The sequence below is a fragment of the Cherax quadricarinatus genome, chromosome 33 (assembly GCF_038502225.1).
Source record: "Cherax quadricarinatus isolate ZL_2023a chromosome 33, ASM3850222v1, whole genome shotgun sequence".
Lineage (NCBI taxonomy): Eukaryota > Metazoa > Arthropoda > Malacostraca > Decapoda > Parastacidae > Cherax > Cherax quadricarinatus.
The window spans coordinates 22349392-22372213 of NC_091324.1; the positions used below are offsets into that span (position 1 = coordinate 22349392).

General features: G+C 41.6%; 1 protein-coding gene and 1 non-coding gene across 2 annotated transcripts; both read left to right on the top strand.

Moving 5' to 3' along the window:
• The first annotated feature begins 635 nt into the window (after window positions 1-635).
• On the top strand, window positions 636-20344 carry LOC128693866 (neuroendocrine convertase 1-like). Its single transcript, XM_053783731.2, has 14 exons — window positions 636-1178; window positions 8469-8573; window positions 8809-9057; window positions 10416-10562; window positions 11072-11237; window positions 11648-11820; window positions 13626-13838; window positions 14655-14755; window positions 15329-15547; window positions 16281-16447; window positions 17648-17781; window positions 18011-18127; window positions 19002-19099; window positions 19217-20344. Exons 1-14 carry the CDS (start codon window positions 657-659, stop codon window positions 19383-19385), a joined length of 2580 nt encoding a protein of 859 aa, XP_053639706.2. The 5' UTR covers window positions 636-656; the 3' UTR covers window positions 19386-20344.
• On the top strand, window positions 18250-18320 carry TRNAG-GCC (transfer RNA glycine (anticodon GCC)). Its single transcript has one exon. It is a non-coding gene; the product is annotated as a tRNA-Gly (tRNA).
• Window positions 20345-22822: the final 2478 nt, after the last annotated feature.

The following is a 22822-nucleotide window of genomic DNA, read 5'->3' on the forward strand; positions in this document are numbered from 1 at the left end:
CACGTCAGTGACACAGGTCTATAGTTTAGTGCCACTTTTCTGTCTCTTTTTTAAAAATGGGAACTACATTTGCTGTCTTCCATATCTCAGGTAGTTGCCCAGTTTCCAGGGACGTGTTGAAGATTGTAGTAAGTGGCACGCACAGCATGTCCGCTCCCTGTGTGTGTGTGTACTCACCTATTTGTACTCACCTATTTGTGGTTGCAGGGGTCGATTCACAGCTCCTGGCCCCGCCTCTTCGCTGATTGCTACTAGGTCCTCTCTCTCCCTGCCCCATGAGCTCTATCATACCTCGCCTTAAAACTATGTATGGTTCCCGCCTCCACTACGTCACTTTCTAGGCTATTCCACGGCCTGACTACTCTATGACTGAAGAAATACTTCCTAACATCCCTTTGATTCATCTGAGTCTTCAACTTCCAATTGTGACCTCTTGTGTCTGTGTCCCTTCTCTGGAACATCCCGTCTTTGTCCACCTTGTCCATTCCGCGCAGTATTTTATATGTCGTTATCATGTGTGTGTGTGTGTGTGTGTGTGTGTGTGTGTGTGTGTGTGTGTGTGTGTGTGTGTGTGTGTGTGTGTGAGTGAGTTTAGCAGGGCCAACGCTCCCCTAGTCATCTGTATTGCCTGTCAGTGCACATATGCAGGCGCTACGATGACCTGTCCATTCAGGCTTGGTGGCCCTGCTCTCCTACTGCTCACTCTTCTCACCCACTTCACTATTAACGCCGGGGAAGTGCACCAAGGCGAGACTAGAAAAAATAACATCAATAATGAGTACCCTATAGTTGAAATTTATCATGAAGTGAAGGAAACTTTAAGGAATATCTTCGCCAAAGGTGTAGACCCGGAAGACGAGGAACAAGAACAAAAATTTGATGAGCCTGTGTGGAGGTTCTCGTCAGATGTATATGATCCTACACGCAAGAAGAGTCGCTTTCAGTCTTTCCTCGATTCTAGAAGACGCGATCTACTCATCTATGGAAACAAAGAGTTAACTGGGAGCACCGGAGACCAGGAAAACGTCCAGCAGGCTAACATTCGCCAGCACACCCACGCCCACGCAGGCCAAGAACACACCAATGCCTACCTGAACGAGTGGGTGGTTCACCTGACAGGAGGTCGCGAGCTAGCGGCAGCTGTGGCCAAGGACTTGGGTTATCGATTCCTGGGACAGGTGGGTGAATTATACGGCTTTCAGATTCTTAATGAAGGAAAAATGTTACTTTTTTTAGGTTTATTAATATCACAGTCGTTAGCAGTTTTCAGTTTTGACTAGAATCTGTGTTCACTGCTGTAATTATATGTGATAATCTGTCCTGAAATATTTTCAGCTATCCTTCATGAGAAGAATTTTCACAATTAACAGGTACTGCTTCATGTATGTAATTAGTTGTTTATTTTGCTATCATTTGAGATGCTACTCATACTTCGTTACCTTGTTACGTGTGCTCTTGATTTAAATGTAACAGTGGTATGAATATTATATTATGAACAGAGACAGTAGATTCGATATCCTGTTAATTATAACCATGATAACCTGTCCAAGAGCAATGTAGGGCTCGAACCTGGGCCTGGGTCTTTGGTCTAGATGAGATTATGGAGAACATAACTAGGCAGCACACAATACCTTTTTTACACAACGTGTTATTCAGGTCTATCAACAAACACTACCATTACTGCTCGATATAATATACTAAAATACCACACTCCACTAATTATATTGTGGGGTTGGATTATTATTATAATCAAAAAGAAGAGCTAAGCCACAAGGGCTATACAGCACTGCTGTGGGGTTGGAACTCGGGCTTCCTGTGTAATTTTACAATTACCTATTTGAGTTTGAAGGAGGCGAGTCGAGCTCACGGTCCTTCCTCTTTCTACAGACTGACGTGACTAAGCCTCATCATATCTATTTGTATGGGATCAGCTTCCTCTCATTACTTAACTTATGCCACTTGTGTTGGGGTACAGACTGTTCTCAGGACATGAGAAGGACATGTGGTGTTTTACGTTAATAAGAAGACAGTACTGACTTTTACTAAATTATTCCATAATAAATGCTACCTATAACAAAAACGAGCTCAAGAGAGTTAGTTCAATATGTTTATTATGCACCCTATACCTATCCTGTGGGCAGTAGTTGAAAGATTACAGAGGTACATAATGGGTCCAGTGACTGGACTCCAAAGTTTTGATAGCTGAGCAAGTTACAGAGGTAATGAACTCACAATTACAAAGGTAATGAACTCACAATTTACAAAGGTAATGAACTCACAATTTACAAAGGTAATGAACTCCAGGTAGGTCTGGTCACAATCATGGCACGTTACAAATTTACAGATTACAGAGGTACGTAATGGGTCTAGGGACTGGGCCCCAAAGTTTTGATAGCTGAACTAGGTACAAAGGTAATGAACTCACAAGTTACAAAGGTAATTACTCCTGTAAGAATGGTTACTCAAGAGATCAACACTTCTCCTACTCATCATATACGTCGCCTCGATCACCTGTTACCTCCATAAATCTCATATCTTTTAAGCAACATTGTACTGAGCAGCAATCATCTATGAATTTACCACTCCAGTTGGTATATCTTTATCCCCGCATGGAAGATTATCCAAGGAATCTGAGCTACCTTTCTCAACCCTTCGAAGGTTCTTTCACGCTGCCGAGGGTTTCTTGATTTATTTTAAGGAAATGAATTCCTCGTCTCCTTCCCTGGTTCGATCCTGATTGCTTCCCATTTGCTATGCATTGTATGAACCTACAAGTTTAACGCTTCTCCAGTTTAATAATAATAATAATAATAATAATAATAATAATAATAATAATAATAATAATAATAATAATATAATGGTATATTCATCCAACATTTCATCACAGTACCGAAATGTAATGCAGATATTTATATATAATTAGTTTTCTCTGCAGGTAGAGTGTAAGCATGACGTGAGTCTCACATGTGTAGACTCGCCTAACTATGTTTGCTACACACTAATACACATTTATCACACACATCTAAACCCAAGGTGATCGAACGGTTTAATTTTATCGCCCATTTCTATAGCTATCCACACTATCCTAATTTAATATACCGTACTTCAGTAACCTATGTCAATCGGCCTTCCGGATCCTTACCTGTCCCAAGCTCTTAAATCATTGCGATTTGTGTGAAGACACGACATATTACAATCAGACCCAATAAACCCACAAGGGTCATACAGCGCTACACACGAATTTATAAATCTCTAAACATATTGAAACACTGTCCCAGTTCATGTGCCAACTAATATCTAAAATATTTTAAAATACAGAGTTGCGTTATTTCGGACCTAGTTTCAGCTCTTGACATTACAAGTTCCTTGCCTCTTGGGTCATGTATGTCATCTTCAAACTGTAGGAAGTTTGCCTCCACCACTTCCTCATCTCAGTAATTCTACATTTTTTTCCCATCCCAAGACTGAAGAAACAATTTCCAAATATCCCTGGGGCTCATTTTTTTTAGCTATCCCCTCGCCTCTCTGCCTCGTTTTTCAATATGTCCCTATCCGCCTTGTCAAAATTTCAGAGCATCATGCATGTCGTATTCATGTCTACCTTTGTCCTCTCTTCTCTTCTAAGGCACGTGTAGGTGTAAGTGTGTGTGTGTGTGTGTGTGTGTGTGTGTGTGTGTGTGTGTGTGTGTGTGTGTGTGTGTGTGTGTGTGTGTGTGTGTGTGTGTGTGTGTGTGTGTGTGTGTGTGTGTGTGTGTGTAAGACCTTGTGTATAATTGCCCTCAGGTGTTCAGTGCTCCCTCCCTCCCTCCACGCAACCCTCCCTCCCTCCCTCCCTCCCTCCACGCAACCCTCCCTGCCTCTTTTGAAACTAACTCAGCTGAGCAAATTAAATCATTTAAAGAATATCAACCATACCAAAGAAATAAATATTTTGCTTTATCAGCTCGAGAAACCTTGATATATTAACGTACGTTTTCGGGGTGACCGTTGAGTGTTTGTGCACCTCTCAAGGTACTTAATTAACCGAGCCAGGAATGATCCATGTTGCTGATAACTCTTCTTCAGTGGGATTGGCGCCGGGTCACCATCTGAAAACACCCGGGCCGGGATAGAATCGGCGAACCTAGAAATAATAAGTGGGAGAGAGAGAGAGAGAGAGAGAGAGAGAGAGAGAGAGAGAGAGAGAGAGAGAGAGAGAGAGAGAGAGAGAGAGAGAGAGAGAGAGAGCATGAACTCTCACAGCCTATATGCAAATAAAAGTAAATAGTGTAATAAATGTCTCGTAAATGGAAACGAAAAGCCTCAAGTTTCGGAGACGGTTTATTCAGTTTTCGTTAAAACAGATTTGGAAAATTTAATAAATAGTATACAACCAATTATAAAATTAGACACAAAAGAGTATTATATAAAGTTCACTCAAATACACAAATATGAAATATTACGTAACTGAATCAAACAATGAAAAAAGTAAAAAATAGTCGAAAATAAATCAAGGCAAGTATAGAGTATTCAGAGATATGATAAAATTATCACCTTCCTTCAAAGAGGTGGACCGAGTAAGCCAGTGGAAGGCCTCGGTCAGATGACCAAAAGCTCCAGCGGCGAGTCAGCATCTAAGACCCGCGTCAGGAAACACTTGCCCTGTTTCATTATGAAACTTACCTAACTTAACATATGGAACAGCCCGTGGTACTGTAGTCTGGGTCTAATCTACTATGGTCTATTGTGGCTTAAATGGAATCGCCCGGGTAGACTGCAAAACAGTCGGTCACCTCAAATTGAAAGCTAATACACAAATTATCGTGGTAGAATAGCCTTGAATCCTAATAAGATGTGTACGTCAACACACTTCGCAGCCTAGTATAATACAGGCGCAAATCTGAGTGAACCGTAAGTGTGAACCAGCTGAACGAAGTCTCAGACACAACGAGGTGACGAGCAGAGAAACACGCATCCCCAGAACGGCAGTTACACATAAGTGGGCTGGTTTCCACAAAGGATATGAAATGATTGTCGATTCGTTCACTGACTTTTTGCCAGTCAATACAGCTCTTTCAATCTCTTGAAATTTCTCTGGCCTACTCAAAACACTCTGAGTAGGAAAGAAAAACAGCGTTTACCATCACAAGTGCTTCACTCTATAAGCTGAACATTTAAAGACGGGAGACAGAAAATAAAGTGTAACTTTAACAGCTAAAGTACCACAAACTCAAGACAGGTAACAGCTGCCAGATAAAATAAACACAATGAAAAGGGAATAAATACTCACAATCGTCTAAGAACCCGGTAGTCTTGTGCTGCACCAATTACCTACTACCCCAGAGTGTAGTGTGAAGAGTGGGTGGTAGGCAGCATTGTCATCTGCATTCCATGAAACAAGCACCTCGATACACAAACAACCCACGCACCCCATTCATACTCACATGCACACAAAATTATATACATCTGAGACCTGGTAGGAAAATCAGTAAACGAGATGATGGAATATGTAGCAACAAAGTGCAAGGAGGCAGAGGAAAGGTTTGTTTACAAGGGAAACAGAAATAATAGGAAGAATAAGCGAGTCCTTGGTTTACCCGAAGGTGTAGGGAGGCAAAAACTAAGTGCACCAGAGACTGGAAAAGGTACAGGAGGCAAAGGACCCAGGAAAATAAGGAGATTAGTAGAAGAGCCAGAAACGAGTATGCACAGATAAGGAGAGAGGCCCAGCGACAGTACGAAAACGACATAGCATCGAAAGTCAAGTTTGACCCGAAACTGCTGTATAGCCACATTAGGAGGAAGACAACAGTCAAAGACCAGGTGATAAGGCTGAGGAAAGAAAGTGGGGAACTCACAAGAAACGATCAAGAGGTATGTGAGGAGCTCAACATGAGATTTAAGGAAGTATTTACAGTGGAGACAGGAAGGCCTCTCGGGGGACAGACCAGATGGGGACACCAGCAAGGAATATACCAACAAGTGTTGGATGACATACATACAGATGAGGAGGTGGAGAAACTGCTAAGGGACATCAATACCTCAAAGGCAATGGGACCGGACATCTCCCCGTGGGTCCTTAGAGAGGGAGCGGATATGTTGTGTGTGCCACTTACCACAATCTTCAACCTGTCCCTGGAAACTGGGCAACTACCTGAGGTATGGAAGACCGCAAATGTAGTTCCCATTTTTAAAAAAGGAGACAGAAAAGAGGCACTAAACTATAGACCTGTGTCACTGACGTGTATAGTATGCAAAGTTATGGAGATTATCAGGAGGAGAGTGGTGGAGCACCTGGAACGGAACAAGAGTATAAACGCCAACCAGCATCGATTCATGGAAGGAAAATCCTGTGTCACAAACCTTCTGGAGTTTTATGATAAAGTAACAGAAGTAAGACTCGAGAGAGAGGGGTGGGTTGATTGCATCATCTTGGACTGCAAGAAGGCCTTTGACACAGTTCCTCACAAGAGATTAGTGCAGAAGCCAGAGGATCAGGCTCATATAACAGGAAGGGCACTGCAATGGATCAGAGAATACCTGACAGGGAGGCAACAACGAGTCATGGTACGTAATGATGTATCACAGTGGGCACCTGTGACGAGCGGGGTCCCACAGGGGTCGGTCCTAGGACCAGTGCTATTTTTGGTATATGTGAACGACATGATGGAAGGGTTAGACTCAGAAGTGTCCCTGTTCGCAGACCATGTGAAGTTAATGAGGAGAATTTAATCAGATGAGGACCGGGCAGGACTTCAAAGAGACCTGGACAGACTGGACACCTGGTCCAGCAACTGGCTTCTCGAATTTAATCCCGCCAAATGCAAAGTCATGAAGATAGGGGAAGGGCACAGTAGACCGCAGACAGAGTATAGGCTAGGTGGCCAAAGACTGCAAACCTCGCTCAAGGAGAAAGATCTTGGAGTGAGTATAACACCGAGCATGTCTCCGGAAGCACACATCAACCAGGTAACTGCTGCAGCATATGGGCGCCTGGCAAACCTGAGAACAGCGTTCCGATACCTTAATAAGGAATCGTTCAAGACACTGTACACCGTGTACGTCAGGCCCATACTGGAGTATGCAGCACCTGTTTGGAACCCGCACTTGATAAAGCACGTCAAGAAACTAGAGGAAGTGCAAATGTTTGCGACAAGGTTAGTTCCAGAGCTAAGGGGAATGTCCTATGAAGGAAGGTTAAGAGAAATCGGCCTGACGACACTAGAGGACAGGAGGGTCAGGGGAGACATGATAACGACATATAAAATACTGCGCGGAATAGACATGGTGGACAAAGACAGGATGTTACAGGGAGGGGACACAGAAACAAGAGGTCATAATTGGAAGTTGAAGACATAGATGAGTCAGAAAGATATTAGGAAGTATTTCTTCAGTCACAGAGTTGTCAGGCAGTGGAATAGCCTAGAAAGTGATGTAGTGGAGGCAGGAACCATACATAGTTTTAAGACGAGGTTTGATAAAGCTCATGGAGCGGTGAAGAGGCGGGGCCAGGAGCTAAGACTCGAATCCTGCAACCACAAATATGTGAGTACATCCAAAAGAACATTTTCCCCCAACACACCTCAGGTTCTACTGTCATTTCATAAAAAAAATAGTTTATTTGCCGAGAGTCTATTAAATCAAATATGACTCATTTTCCACAGGCTTCTGTTGCTCCAAATATACCTAATATTTGTTTTAAACTGTTAATTGGTATCCCCTGAAACGGGATACCTAGAGTGGTTGTCGGATTTTGCTCTTCAATTTCAGAGCGATAACTTAAGAACGCCTCTTCTGATCGGCCTCAAACTTTCAACATTAGTTTATCTTACGTTAAATGAAGGCTTAGAATTGTTAGCGGGCTTCCCGGGTCTTAATTGACCAATTTTTATGAACAAAATTGGAAGGGACCATACCTACGTTTCTGAAGTATTAAAGAACTAGGATATCAGTACAAAACACAATACCTATTGTCTGGCCACACATCATACTTCCAATGGCACGAATTAACAATAATAACAAAAACAGAAATATCTCAAGCACTCTAATATTGCATATAGATACAAGAATTCAATTAATCAAATCCCTTAAAAATTTAAACGATTACTTTTTACGACATTTTAAATTGTCTATATGCTTTTTTTATCCCCCTTTCTATGTCCCTAGAAATAGGGTACGCATTATATTTATAAAAATGTATGAAAGCGTGTTCAATTTCAAAAAAAAAAAAAAAAAACTTTTCTAAATAATCTTCTAATAGCCTAAATTTTAAGACAAAACTAAACTGTTCTAAAAACTTTTTTGTTTTACCAGCCTTACTGCAGATTACATTTTGGTAGTACTAGAAACAATATGTGGTTTTTAACATCTTATCAATAAAACGTTTCGTCCCTGGTGGGCGAAACATCTCGATAAAATGCCATAAGCCGTACACTGTGTCTTATTTACACGTAGATATATTCTATCAATGATATACATATGTTGTGTAGGTCGGGGAGTTCCGTGACGTATACCGCATGGTCAAACTGAACCACCCAGCCGCCCACAAGCGTGACTCGCCCACACTCACCCACCACCTCGCCGACCATGCCCAGGTAACTCAAATGTTCATATTTTATTTATAATACTGGCGTCGTAGACCAGGTCTCGATATTTTTTGTTTCTCAGGAATGTCAGACAACGAACAATTCTTGAGTTTTTCAACGCTAATGTGAAACATATTACTGACAACGCAGACCAGATCTCTGTATTATTTGTTTCTCACTCAACAATATTAGACAACGAACAGTTCTCATTTTTTTAAGCCTAACGTGAAACATCTTTCTATAGGTTGTGTGGGCAGAACAGCAGTATGTCAAGGAGAGGGTCAAGAGAGACGACTACGATCCCTTCGCTCCTCTCATCCGCGTCAAGAGGTTAGAAGACGCGGAACAAGAAACGAAAAAGGAAAGCAAGATGAAGAGGGATAAGATAGAGAGGAAGAGGAGGAGTAGGATTAACAGATCAGCCACTGCATCCCAGGTGAAGGGGTTTGAGGCCATGTTTAACGACGAGCTGTGGGACCATCAGTGGTACCTGGTGAGTCGTTTGAGGCATACCTGGGCAAGGTGAAAATACAGACTGGATATTTATCAGAAGAAATATAATGTTTTCAGTCTGACAAGGTTCAAAACGTCTCCTGACTAATTTTGAAAGTACTATGTGATTTGGTGGTAGGTAGTGTGGTCCTTGTTAAACAAGACTTTGAAATGTGCATAAAATGAATGAATTGAGTAGGACAAGAATCTAGAAATAGATATGAGAGAGAGATATACGGTGTTTATTCACTGATTTGTACTCGCCTAGTTGTGGATGTAGAGGTCTCGTCTCGTCTCGTCTCATGGCCCTGCCTCTTACACTGACTGTTACTGGGTTCACAGTCTCCTATCTATTTATAATGCTCTGTATGGATACTGCCTCTACTACATCGCTGTCCAGATCATTCCACTTCCTGACCAATCTAAGGCTGAAAAAATACTTCCTAACATCCCCGTGACTCAGGTGTTCATAACTTCCATTTGTAGCCTCGTGCACCTGTTTCCCATCTCTTGAACAGTCTTTCCTTGACCACCTTATCAATTCGTCTGAGTATCTTGTGGGTTCTTATGTCTCCCCTGTCCTCTAATGTCGTCAGGTTTAGCTCCTTTATTCACTCATCTTACTCAGCTCCGGCACTAGCCCATGGTGAACCTCAATGATTTTTTTTCATATCCATGACATGCATGATCAGGCGTGAGATCCATGCTAGCGCTGAATACTTCAAGATGGGCCTGAAATATGTCGTATACAGTGTGATGAATGATTCTCTGAGATTCCTAAAACGTTATCTTAGATGTGTCCATCGGTAATTTGGTTGTGTGCCATAGATAATATGCTTGGTACTATGCTCACCTCGAGGTGCTCCTTGAGTAAGGTTTATAGCTTTAGTCCCCTCCCCCCTTTACTCCAACAATTTTCAAAATCATGCGCTTCCTGGGTTGAATTCGAATAACCAATTTTTCAAACCAACCCTGCAGTTTTTCCAGGTCGGTTTGTTTTTATTCTACTCACTAGTTTCACATCATTTGTGAATATGGATACATCAGACACTCTCTTTTAGCATGTCAATGCATATATGTACTAGAAACAGTAATGGTCCACTATCAATCCTTGTGGCACCCCTCTTTCTGTTAGTGTGTGTTCTACCTATTTGTGGTTGCAGGAGTCGAGTCGTAGCTCCTGGCCCTGTTTCTTCGGTGGTCGTTACTAGGTCCACTCTATCTCTGGTCCAAGAGCTTTATCGTACCTCTTCTTAAAGCTATGTATGGAGCCTCCCTCCTGTGTGTGTGTGTGTGTGTGTGTGTGTGTGTGTGTACACATCACTAATGATCCTATTCCATGCCATCGCTCGTGGTCAGTACGACACACGGACACGGGCAGAGCTGCCCAAGCTGGACCTACAGGTGGTGAGAGTGTGGGAGGCGGGTGTGACAGGTCGCGGGGTGAGACTCCTGGTTCTGGATGATGGCCTGGAGTGGCGACACACCGATCTCACCCACAACTACGTATGTTTCTCCGCTCTTCGTTTAGGTGCTATAGGGCCCGTACAGTTTTAGCGCTTGTTTTTATTTATAATAATCTACCTTAAGCTCAAACCCTACTTGATGACATAAAAGATGTCGATGTGAATTTTCTTTTATGAGAAACACTAATTGCAACGTCAAATCGTTGACACTGAAGATTAATTATTGATGTTCATCATTTGTTACAACGTGAAACTTTTATTGCTGATGAGGACGAAAGCTGTTACTATGAAACTTACATCTTGAGATGATAAAACTTATCCAAGGTGCCTCCCTTCATGATAACATAGTTCCAAAAACTCCACATTATAACATAGTTCCCAACACCCTACGTTATAATAACAGTTCCCACCATCTCAACGGAAATATCCTTCACCCTGTATGGAGATAAGTCACTATCTTTTTTGGTGGTTAGCCTAGGTAATTTACACTGTATGATAACTGCACTTATGTATGTGTACCTGTGCCTAAATAAACTTACTTAATTACAGGACGCTGAGATTAGCTATGACTTTAACGACAACGACGACGACCCGACTCCCCGCTACGACTCCCACTTCTCCAACTCCCACGGCACCCGCTGTGCTGGCGAGATCGCAATGACTGCAAATAACCATAAATGTGGTGTCGGGGTGGCTTACGGGGCCAGAGTCGGAGGTTAGTGTGGTGTTGGTGTCAAAAACTGTTCTGCTGCTATGCTGTTGGTTACACGGACGTATAGCATTTCAGATGAAGACAAATCCAAATAATCTAACTTTCCCACAACTTTTTTTTTAATTATTAGAGATAGTTCCTCTTAAAATGTCACAAGTTCACATAAAATAATGCTGATCAAATTTATTATAATGTGCTATTTGGGATACACACCGATGGGTATATTTTTCAATGTATATACACAAGGAGATTACTTTAAATCCCTACTTTTTAGGGGTTAATATATTCTTTATGCTTGTCTGTCAGTGAATTGTGCTTTGGCCCCTCAGTCAATATATAGGCATTAAACCTAAAAAAATTAACTAGCCCTTTCCTGTTCCGTCTTCACAAAGTTCTTTCTGTCGCGGTGGCAGGGATTCGCATGCTGGATGGCCCAGTGAGCGACGTGGTAGAAGGTTTGTCACTGTCGTACGCCCTGGACAAGGTGGACGTGGTGAGCTGCTCGTGGGGCCCTACCGACGATGGGCAGAGGGTCGAGGGCCCAGGAAGGCTGGCGGAAATGTCCTTGCAGATGGGCGTTAGACAGGTGAGAAGCATTTACTTCATTACTATTTACACATCAAGTTTCAAGACGTTCCTACAGTTTTAAGCAAAACAAAAAAGTATGAAGCTAATTTACTGTTTTGATGAGCCCCAAACTCATCAAATAGTCGCTAGTCAAGAGGTTACAAAGTACAAAAAGTCCAGGAACGGGATGGCTTTTTTTTTTTTTTTTTTGGAAGGGGGGGAGGGGAGGTAAAGTTACAGTATTAACTACGAAATATTTAACAATGATATTACGATTGCAAACAAACCACGAAACAGGAGGGATTTGAATCCATGACGAGTGGCTTACGCACTGGCCTGGAATTTTACGACTCGCCATGGGTTCAGATTCCACTCATTCCGTGGTTTGTCAAAATGTCTTGAATAATTGTGAAATACTGAAGTGGAGGAAGACCATAAGCAAGTGTTCTCCATTACCAAAACATAAACTTAATATTAATGAGTTAATAAGGTATTTTAAAACAATATGCCTTGTTAACGTAGCACACTGCTGAAAATCAATCAGCTTAATTACGTAAAAATACAATATCTGAGCTACAGCGCTGAGCAGGTGCTGGTCCAGCGATGCTGTACTCACAACAAGTGTTCATAAACAGCTTCCTCTTGCAGCATCACAGCTTCATCTCATCACAATCACTCTTCCTCAACACCACAAGGTTTGTAGATAACTGGTTCAGAAAACCGACAGGTTGATGAATTAGATACTTATGCAACACTTGGGTATCTTTATTGTGGAAATATTTCGTCAGCCAGTGACTACTTCTGTCCAATACGGTGAAGAATGGTTGAAGATCAGAAAGAGTTTGAGGTAATCAGTCCACCAGCCTGCAGTCGACTGATGGACTGAACATCGACTCCAGGATGATGGACTGATTACCTCAAGCTGCTCCTGATCGTCGACCATTCTTCTCTTTTCTGAACTGAAGAAGCCACTCCTTGACGAAACGTTCCCACAATAAAGATACCCAAGAGCTGCACAAGTGTCTACCTTGACATCACAACGTTTCCTCCCCGTCACTACACATTTCCTTCCCCGCCTCAACTTTTCTTCCTCGCCACCAGAACTGTTCTTCTCGGCTACTGTCTAATTTTAGCGTGTTTGTGTGTGTGTGTGGGGGGGGGGGTTAAAACAGGCACATGGTGCTAAAAGTTTTAATGTATTCACTAAAGTTCTGTAGTATTTCTTATGGTTCCCATTTCACAAATTTTAAACTGATGTAAACAAGTTGAACGTAAATTTTGTGCTGCCGATAAGAACGAGGAAAAGACGTACATTCCTGGACGAGCTTCGACTGGGACAATGTTTCGTTCTGTAAATCTCAACAGACCGAAAAGTTGTCCCCGATAAAGCTTGTTGTACAGTCTCTTTTCTTCGCTGCCATAAACAAACCCAATGTAACTAGGGATGGTTGGAACAGCACTGTCTGATATGATAAACGGAACTGTGATACTCACATTTATTTTCTTGTGTGCGTGTTAATACTTTTTTTTCCTGTAGTATTTCCTTTCCAGTTTAGAGGTCTGGTCTAAGACCCAGCCATGGGAAAACTGATCCCCAGAACAAATTTTTTTAACAGATATAACCATAACTCACATTGTGATGTCTGTCTATCCAACTGTTCCTTCCACTGCTCGCGCATTGCTACTGACATCCTCCCAGGGAAAGGGAAGATTATATTGATACTGATAACGGGCTCTTGCTTCATGGAAAACCCCTCCTAGTCACGGTGGCCTTTCTCCATTACGTATCTCCTGAAGTGATTTTGTCCCTCCTGCGCTTGGCAGGGCCGCGGGGGTCTCGGGACGGTGTACGTGTGGGCAGCTGGCAACGGCGGGTCAGCAGGGGACAACTGCAACTGTGATGGCTACACCTCATCCATCTTCACCCTGAGCATCAGCAGCGCCTCAGAGACGGGCAGGTTTCCCTGGTATGGCGAGCAATGCGCCTCCACTCTCGCCGCCGCCTACTCCTCAGGCGCTTATACTGACCAGAAGATTGTGAGTGAGCACCGTTTTTGTTTTTTTCCATTTATTACACTACTGGTTCATTACCTATGACAGTTTCAAGATGCACGCAATATAGGAGTGATTATGGAAGGAAAGGGAAGTAGGACACAGACTTACGGATTAAACATATTTTCACAATTTCAGTCCTGTCACATTAGCTGCAGGTTACTTACGACTAATCGCGAAACTAACTCGAGAATCTGAGGAGGGGCTGATTTCAACATACATAACCTAACTGATAAATATTACAACTAAGCGCTAAACCCACAAGGGTCATACACCCAATGATAAAAACCTAACATATGGGTCCTTCATGGAGACGTAGGCAACACATGTATTTCCAATATATTATCTGCTGTTCCATCGACTGGAATTCTTCTTAAGAAATGTTCATTATATATTAACGGTAATGTAACCGACTAAACCTAACAAATAAACTTGTAAGGAAATGAGTTACGTAAAAAACTAAGTTAAATAATGACGTAATAAGTACGTATGTGACTTACGTCTAATGAGATAAGTGTCATGTATACGTTGAAATTCCTGTATATATCCCTAACTTAGGAGGCGTTAGGTAGAACCAGTTTCTCGGGTCAAGAGCTGTTCACCAGCATTAATGAACCCTCCCCCCTCCTTGAAGGTGGATATTATTATAATCATGAGGGAGCGCTAAATCTGTACAATACCGAGGAGGAGATGGAAGGTATTCAGACTTAATTCAGGAAAGTGGAGCACAGATCCAGTTCCCTAGATCAAGAGCCCCTCACTAGCATAAACTTAGTCTTATCTTTGGGTGTATCCCTACAGGCCACCACAGACCTTCACAATGGCTGCACCAACACCTTCACTGGTACCTCTGCCGCCGCTCCTCTGGCCGCCGGCATCATCGCCCTCGCTCTTGAGGTCAAGTATGTCACCTAGGTCAAGTTGTGTGTCACCTAGATCAAGTTGTGTGTCACCTAGGTCAAGCTGTGTGTCACTCAGGTCAAGTTGTGTTTCACTGAGGTCAAGTTATGTGTACGGAACTTGTAGGTCCTACAAGTCGTAAGCCAGGACAAACATATACCTCAAAGAATTGTGAATAAAACTCAAAGGAGAGCACATATAACAGGTACTGTTCAACAATTAGCTGTTTACGTTTTTAAAAAGAGTACTTGTGTGCAACGCTGGAGGCTGGATCCTCCTTCCGCAGCTCGATCCCTTGATCTCCCAAGGTGAAACTAATCTAACATGTCACATCCTGAACAGGATTTTTGGTAGTCATATATAGCCCAAAAAGTGATTTGTTTTTCTGGTTTCGATATAACAAGAAATTATACAGTACCTAAACTGAGTAGCAGTCGATATACAATGTCGTGGTTGGAGCAAACAGCTCGCAAATTGGAAACGAAAAATTAGACGACGTTTCGGTTTGTACAGGAGTCATTATTGTCGTATTGGGGCCATCTCCCTCCCTACCTCACTGTGCGTTCCACCTACAGTCCTCGGCTGACGTGGCGAGACATACAGCATGCTGTGGTCTGGTCCAGCGAGTGGGCGCCGCTGTCCCACAACGGTGGGTGGACCACCAACGCCCGCGGTCTCAAGGTTAATCCTCGTTTCGGCTATGGTTTGCTAAGCGCCGAAGGTCTGGTCAACACTGTGAGGAACTGGACCAACGTGCCTCAGCAGAGAATCTGTAAAGCATCGCCCACTAACAGGTAAGACAACAGTTTAAAGTGACTGTCACCTCTAAACGCATCAAGGTATGACTGAATTCTAAAATCATCTGTCATTACTGTATATAAATATCGGAGATATTATTCGTTTTGTGCTTCGTTTCATACTGGCCTTCGAATATATGATAGAATAGATAAACTAGAGAATTTTGTTAATCTGAAACAGACTGACACTGACACTTGAGAATCATATAAAACACGTATATAGCTCATTCAACATAAACAGAAGAATCTCAGATGTTACTACCGACCTACTTCGAATAGCTTACAAAAATCTCATGGAGTTTATTTTCAATGAAAAGTTGCCAGCAGAGTTATTAGCATTATTATAAACTTGAATGTCACTGGAGGATAAAAAAAATAGAGATATCTTTCACAAATATGCATAAACTGTCAAAATATTTAGTCCATTATGAGGAATTTGCAAATATTCTAGCCTTGTCAAGAGATTAATACTGCAACTTTTTTTTTAGTCATAGAACTTTGGAGGTCAGTTCTTGGACCCAATATTTGTCAATAAAATCAGGATATGAAAGTCACAATATCATGTCTGGTACAATTCATAAAGTACAAAATTAAAATTGGGCGAGGTTTTGAGTACTGGGGCGGGGACATTAACAGGGTGCGTAATATAAGAAGTAACTCAAATGAATATGCATACAAAACTGTCAAGGGAGCTGATTGCCAACACTGACACTGCTTCTGGCGATGATAGGTCGGGGGCGACCTTGGAGAGCGGAGGGTGGGTGCTAGTGCAGTTCCTGAGTGACGGGTGCCATGGAGGAGATGATGAAGTGACAGCCCTGGAGCACGTCCAGCTGATTGCTACCATCAACTACACCAGGAGGGGCGCCCTGGCCATCACCCTCACCAGCCCCCAGGGTCAGTCTTCATCCTCACCACACACACCGATTTCAACAATGCAAAACAAGCCAACTGGGGATAAAAAAAAAAAAGCTAGCTTTAGGCCTTTCGCACTTCGGTGCTTCGTCGGCGCAATACTGCAAGAGGCACGCTGAAGGAAATAATTCTCAGAGGTAGGAATGTGTGTCAACTTACCTGTTGCAACTCTTGGAATATTGCGTAGTTAGTGACGTAGAGAATGCAAAAGGCCTGGAACTAGTGTTTTCTATCCCCTAACAGCTTCTTTTGCATATATATATATATATATATATATATATATATATATATATATATATATATATATATATATATATATATATGCAAGGAGTTCGCAAGAGCAGGCGAAATATACACAAACACTGATCTCTGGCTGAAGGAGACTCGAACCTACGAACTTTGGAACAAGGTACGCAGTGCTTTACCAATCTACCCACACTGGACCAATACCTTGGAGTCCAGCTTGCACTAGACTTTGATCCAAGGCAGCCAGCTTTCAGGGAGAAGGCTTACAGCTTTTCATCTCATCCCCTGCATGCATCAGCCTTACTGCGTACCTTGTTCCAAGGTTCGTAGGTTCGAGTCTCCTTCAGCCAGAGATCAGTGTTTGTGTATATTTCGCCTGCTCTTGCGAATTCCTTGCATTGTTAATATCTCTCGTAAGGCTGATGCATGCAGGGGATGAGATGAAAAGCTGTAAGCCTTCTCCCTGAAAGCTGGCTGCCTTGGATCAAAGTCTAGCGCAAGCTGGACTCCACGGTATTGTCCAGTGTGGGTAGATTGGTAAAGCACTGCGTACCTTGTTCCAAGGTTCGTATGTTCGAGTCTCCTTCAGCCAGAGATCAGTTATATATATATATATATATATATATATATATATATATATATATATATATATGTTTATGTAAAAATTCATAATTTTGTACTAAAAGAACCTTAAAAAACTTACCTAACCTTATTATAACAAACGCAATTTAATTTATCCTAATCCAACTAAATACGTTTTTGATAAGTTTACAATAATTTAATAATGAACAAACACAATAAAACATTTTTTTTTTCGTTAGGTTCAGAATGATTTTTGTGAAATTATTGCATACACAAATTTTCGCACCAGACAATATTTTTGTTGCTTATTATATGGTTGAGGTGAGTTACTCGAGTGATGCGTGTGACCCACAGGGACGCAGACGAGCCTGTTGACACAACGTGAGAGTGACAGGTCCAACAAGGGCTTCACCAAGTGGGCATTTATGTCTGTACACACGTGGGGCGAGAACCCTGCAGGAGTCTGGAGCCTCAACATCTCAGACACCGTCAGTACACTCAGTAACACTCAGTGTAACACTCAGCTATTTTTTAATATTATCAATATCAGTTACACACTGATTTTTTGTGGGTTATCCTAGTTAATTTATACGTATGTTACTATGTCTGATAATTGTACTTGTGTGTACCTTTACCTAAACAAGCTTACGCATTTTTCTTGAAAATAAATTACTATTTATTAAAGTTTAGTAGATAAGAGTTTTCTATGATTTGCAGAGTGGAGGAGAAGAAAACGGAACCATTGGTGAATTGGAGCTGGTACTACACGGAACGAAGGAGCTCCCTCAACACATGAAGGAGCAACGTAGCTACAGGATCAGTTACGACCAGGTGGTACGTATAATCATTTACAGAAAAACAAATGAAAATACTTATCAAACTGCATTAAAAATTATTAATAACGAGATGTATGATTAAGTCTCCTAACATCTACCGCCTCTTGTACTCCATGAGTAGCATCGGTGGTTCAGTGGTAGAATTCTCGCCTGCCACGCGGGAGGCCCGGGTTCGATTCCCGGCCGATGCATGTTTTATTAAGGACCTCAGTGGAAATAAGTTACATTCATTTCCCTGGGTTATCATAGTTTGGATGTACTATCGTTTGAAGTATTTTTACTGTTGTCTGTGAAATATTTGTAGATTTTCTAAACTAAGATCATCTTACTGTTTTTCCATTCAATCAAATTTATTCTCTATAAGGATTACAATGCGGGGTTTACAGATTTTGGATATTGTGTGGTTTACATGTTTTAAAATACTAATTACAGAGGGGGCACCTAGCATGGCTAGGCATTTCGGGCAGACTTAGATTAATTCTTAACTTTAAATTATTACAGATTATGGTATTAAGGCTAAGTGACTATATTATAGTTTGTGAGTTTAGCAATGTTTTTGATTTGGCACAATACATAGTGTCTATATTGGAGTATCACAGGCAAACTTATGACTGGTTAGGATTCATTATTTTAAGATTAAAATAATGTCCTGCATAATGTCCTATATTATATCTGGCTCACACACAAGTGACTGGAAGTTGTATTGTGCTTTATTGACTACATATGCATAATTAAATCAGCGTTGCTGGAAGACATCCGAGTCCTATTTATTTGTCTCACACACGAACTAGATGGTTCAAGGGTGGAGCAGAGGTTAGTTTAAGTAGATCTTATTGTGTTAGCTAACTTTCATTTTTACTATATCATTGTAGGAGTTCAAGGATGAGAGCGAGGAGGATGAGGTGAACCTTAGCTCCCAGCAGATGAAGACACTTTCCTGGGACCAGCTTCTCCAATTATTGGCTAAGAGGTGAACTTATGACTCTCCTTTTGAGATCTTTATGTCCTAGAAAAATACGTCGAGTATGCATTCTGATTTCAGTAGTGTTAAAATTCAATATCACTTGATTACGTTTTCGTCTTCCAGCACGCGATCAACTTTGTCAACAATGGACATTGAAATGCTTCTGCAAGATGGACGTCTCGAGGCTACATTACGAAACATACAGTCACAAGAGGCAAAACTAGAGTCGTTGGGGCACATCACGAAATTTGACTGGCAACTTGTTATGGATGAACTCATGGCAAGGAGGTAAACGACATAAAAAAAATGAAGAGCCACCATAAAACCATGTCATCTAGAACAAAAATGTCGAAAATTTCAGGCCTGCAGACTCGGCGTATCAATATTCTCATTAGGTTTATGTGAGAAGCATTATGGAGATCGGTGGTCACAGCTGTCTATTCTAAGAATAGGTATTGAAATAACAAATGAAAACAAACACACATTTTAGCTAAACAATAAGTTTACCTTAATTTTTTCAGGTTTGATAAAACTGACTTCATGATTAACGTTGAACTAAACTTCTGAGTGTGATGGAACTTAGCGGTATGCTTCCATGTTTTTAATACAAAAATTCGATAATGAAGTTTAGAAGATCAAGCTCACCACTTTTAAATAATCAAATATTATATTTTCCGAGAGAGGTCATGTTAAAAAAGATGGGTTAACAATTTGTTTAGTCCCTAATAGAAAAAGCTCATCATATTGGATAACAATTTTTACTTTGGAGAACAGCTCTACGTTTTTCTAGTGACCACTACTGTAAATTTTAACGTTAACTCCACTAACCAACGACGTATAATAAAAAGAGGTACTGACACTAAATATTCCTGACAGCATAGGCCTATATACATAGTGCCTCACTCCCTCACGTTTATAAACACAAGTACAAAGGACAAATGTGCATGTCTTTAGTTACCCCAAGATTGTGAAAAATATCTACCATCATGCTTTATTTCTTTATCGAGAATATATGTATACTTGCTTTTCATCTAACATTAATTTTCATTGACTGTATTTTTAAGTCCCCTTTATTATAACTTAATATCCACAAATTGCATTTATCTCTTATCAGCATGAAACATCAGCTGTTATGTAATGTCATGGTGAACTCTACATATGTCCCGTTGGCTGGTAACTCGTTACTGGTAACTGGTACTACTGAGACATAAACACGCATATCGGAAGAGTAGCGAGTTCTTCCCAGGCGAGAAATGTGTTCAGATTCTGTCCACTGAAAAAATAGATTTATTGTAACTGGCTTATAATTACCTTAGAAGTCAACCCGAGGCAAAGTTCTTCAGTAACCAGGCACGCTCCGGATAGACATCATACCTTGCAACAGCTTGGCAGAGATAGAATTTCAAAATTCAGCTATGACAAGCGTTTGGGAATCCGGAAGACGACCGATGTTGAGTCACGACAGCAAGTTTGTTTGTAAGGAGTACTTGTACATGCTTAAGGTGGTGCTAGTTGCTGTGTTCCAAGTGTAAGGTTAATCCACATGACAGAAAATCAATCTTAACTCGTGTTCAGTTGACATTTTTGGTACATGAGCTCTGGTAATTAATAAAGATAAAGTCGAGTACCTTTGTTCTAAAATCCTGTATCTGAATAATTTTATATTCAATAAAGAGCCTAAATTTAATACTGGGCTTTCAGTTCTTCCTTTCACCTGATCCCCATATTAATTCATGCATATTTTGGCTTCTATTATTCCCTTCTACCCTTATGGGCCATGTCTTTAGCTATGCTTACAACTGCTTACGAAGCCTGCATCAACTAGTACTTCATACAGTTCGTGTGTGTGGGGGTGAGGTTGTGGATGGATGAGTGGACGAGTGGGTGGACATAACCTTACCGGGGTCAGGGGCAGCTGCTGAGGTCAGTAATGGTATGCCACTTCAGAGGTTGCGTCTAGGTCCCTTAGTCTCTTACCCCTGCTTGTCACACCTACAAGTCTCTCTTCTCCCTCGGGGCGACTCACAAGGGTCTCGTTTACCACGCTGGCTGCCACAGGGTCGTCCAGGGCGTGATCCTCTTGTGCTGAAATTTGCGAGCCCTGAATGACGAGGGTGAGGCGGGGTGCCCAAGGTCTCTTGTTGCTCGCAAGACGCCAGGGAACAGTATGGTAGGAGATACAGGTTCAAGGCGCCAGGGAGCAGTGTGGTAGGTGATACAGGTTCAAGGCACCAGGAATCAGTATGGTGGGTGATACAGGTTCAGGGAGCAGTATGGTAGGTGATACAGGTTCAGGGAGCAGTATGGTAGGTGATACAGGTTCAGGGAGCAGTATGGTAGGTGATACAGGTTCAGGGAGCAGTATGGTAGGTGATACAGGTTCAGGGAGCAGTATGGTAGGTGATACAGGTTCAGGGAGCAGTATGGTAGGTGATACAGGTTCAGGGAGCAGTATGGTAGGTGATACAGGTTCAGGGAGCAGTATGGTAGGTGATACAGGTTCAGGGAGCAGTATGGTAGGTGATATAGTTTCAAGGAGCAGTATGAAGGTGATACAGATTCACTTGTAAAGTCATAATACATGATGGGGCCTAAAAATAATGTCTAAAATATTTCTGGACGTTTATAAGCATAAAGTAATTATAAGAAACTAGCTTTTATTTCTATTTCTACTTCCTTTCCCTTTCTCTCCTCCTCCCCCTTCTTGCTTACCTTTCTCTCCTCCTCCCCCTTCTTGCTTACCTTTCTCTCCTCCTCCCCCTTCTTGCTTACCTTTCTCTCCTCCTCCCCTTCTTGCTTACCTTTCTCTCCTCCTCCCCCTTCTTGCTTACCTTTCTCTCCTCCTCCCCCTTCTTGCTTACCTTTCTCTCCTCCTCCCCCCTCTTGCTTACCTTTCTCTCCTCCTCCCCCTTCTTGCTTACCTTTCTCTCCTCCTCCCCCTTCTTGCTTACCTTTCTCTCCTCCTCCCCCTTCTTGCTTACCTTTCGCTCCCGCTGATTTTTTCTTCTTTCTCTTTTTTCTACTTCAAACAACAAAAGCAATTGCATTATTATTATTATTATTATTATTATTATTAAATCCCAAGGAGCCGATAGATATTCACCAAGTAAAACTATTAATGTGTTGGTAAGGAAACTGAGCCCAAGAGGTCAATGCCGGGGGCTTCTGAGGTCACGCTGGGTCAGGCAGGGGTCATCAACAAGTGTCATCTTACTCCTGGGATGAAGTTCATCTTGTTAGCAGGTATTGACAGTGGTGGAAGGATGGACTGGGGGTGTACGTGGCAGCGATGTGTCCGTGATGTATCTGAGTGGCATACTGTACGTGGCAAGGACAAGTGTAAACATTGATTCGACTGGATAACAACAAATTTGCTACTGATGTAAAAGTTTACTCTAAATTCGAATCTGAAATCAAAAACAAACCAACATGTTGGGATTTTTAGTTACAGAAAGAATTTAAGTAAATTTTTTTTCACGTATTTTGAGTACTGCTGATAGACGACAACAAATAGAATTTACATACTTAATGTGTGCAGCTGCATAATGTAATTGATATTTTTTTAATGAACAATGCCTGAAAGAAATTTCTGTTATAAACAAACAATACTGACGTACTGACTTAGCCCTGAGTTCACATCTGTAATCACAGTATATTAATAAGTCAAATATATTTACCTCAGTAGCAGATTACACGTCGTTTGTTTTTGGTCAGTGTTGTTCATGGGTC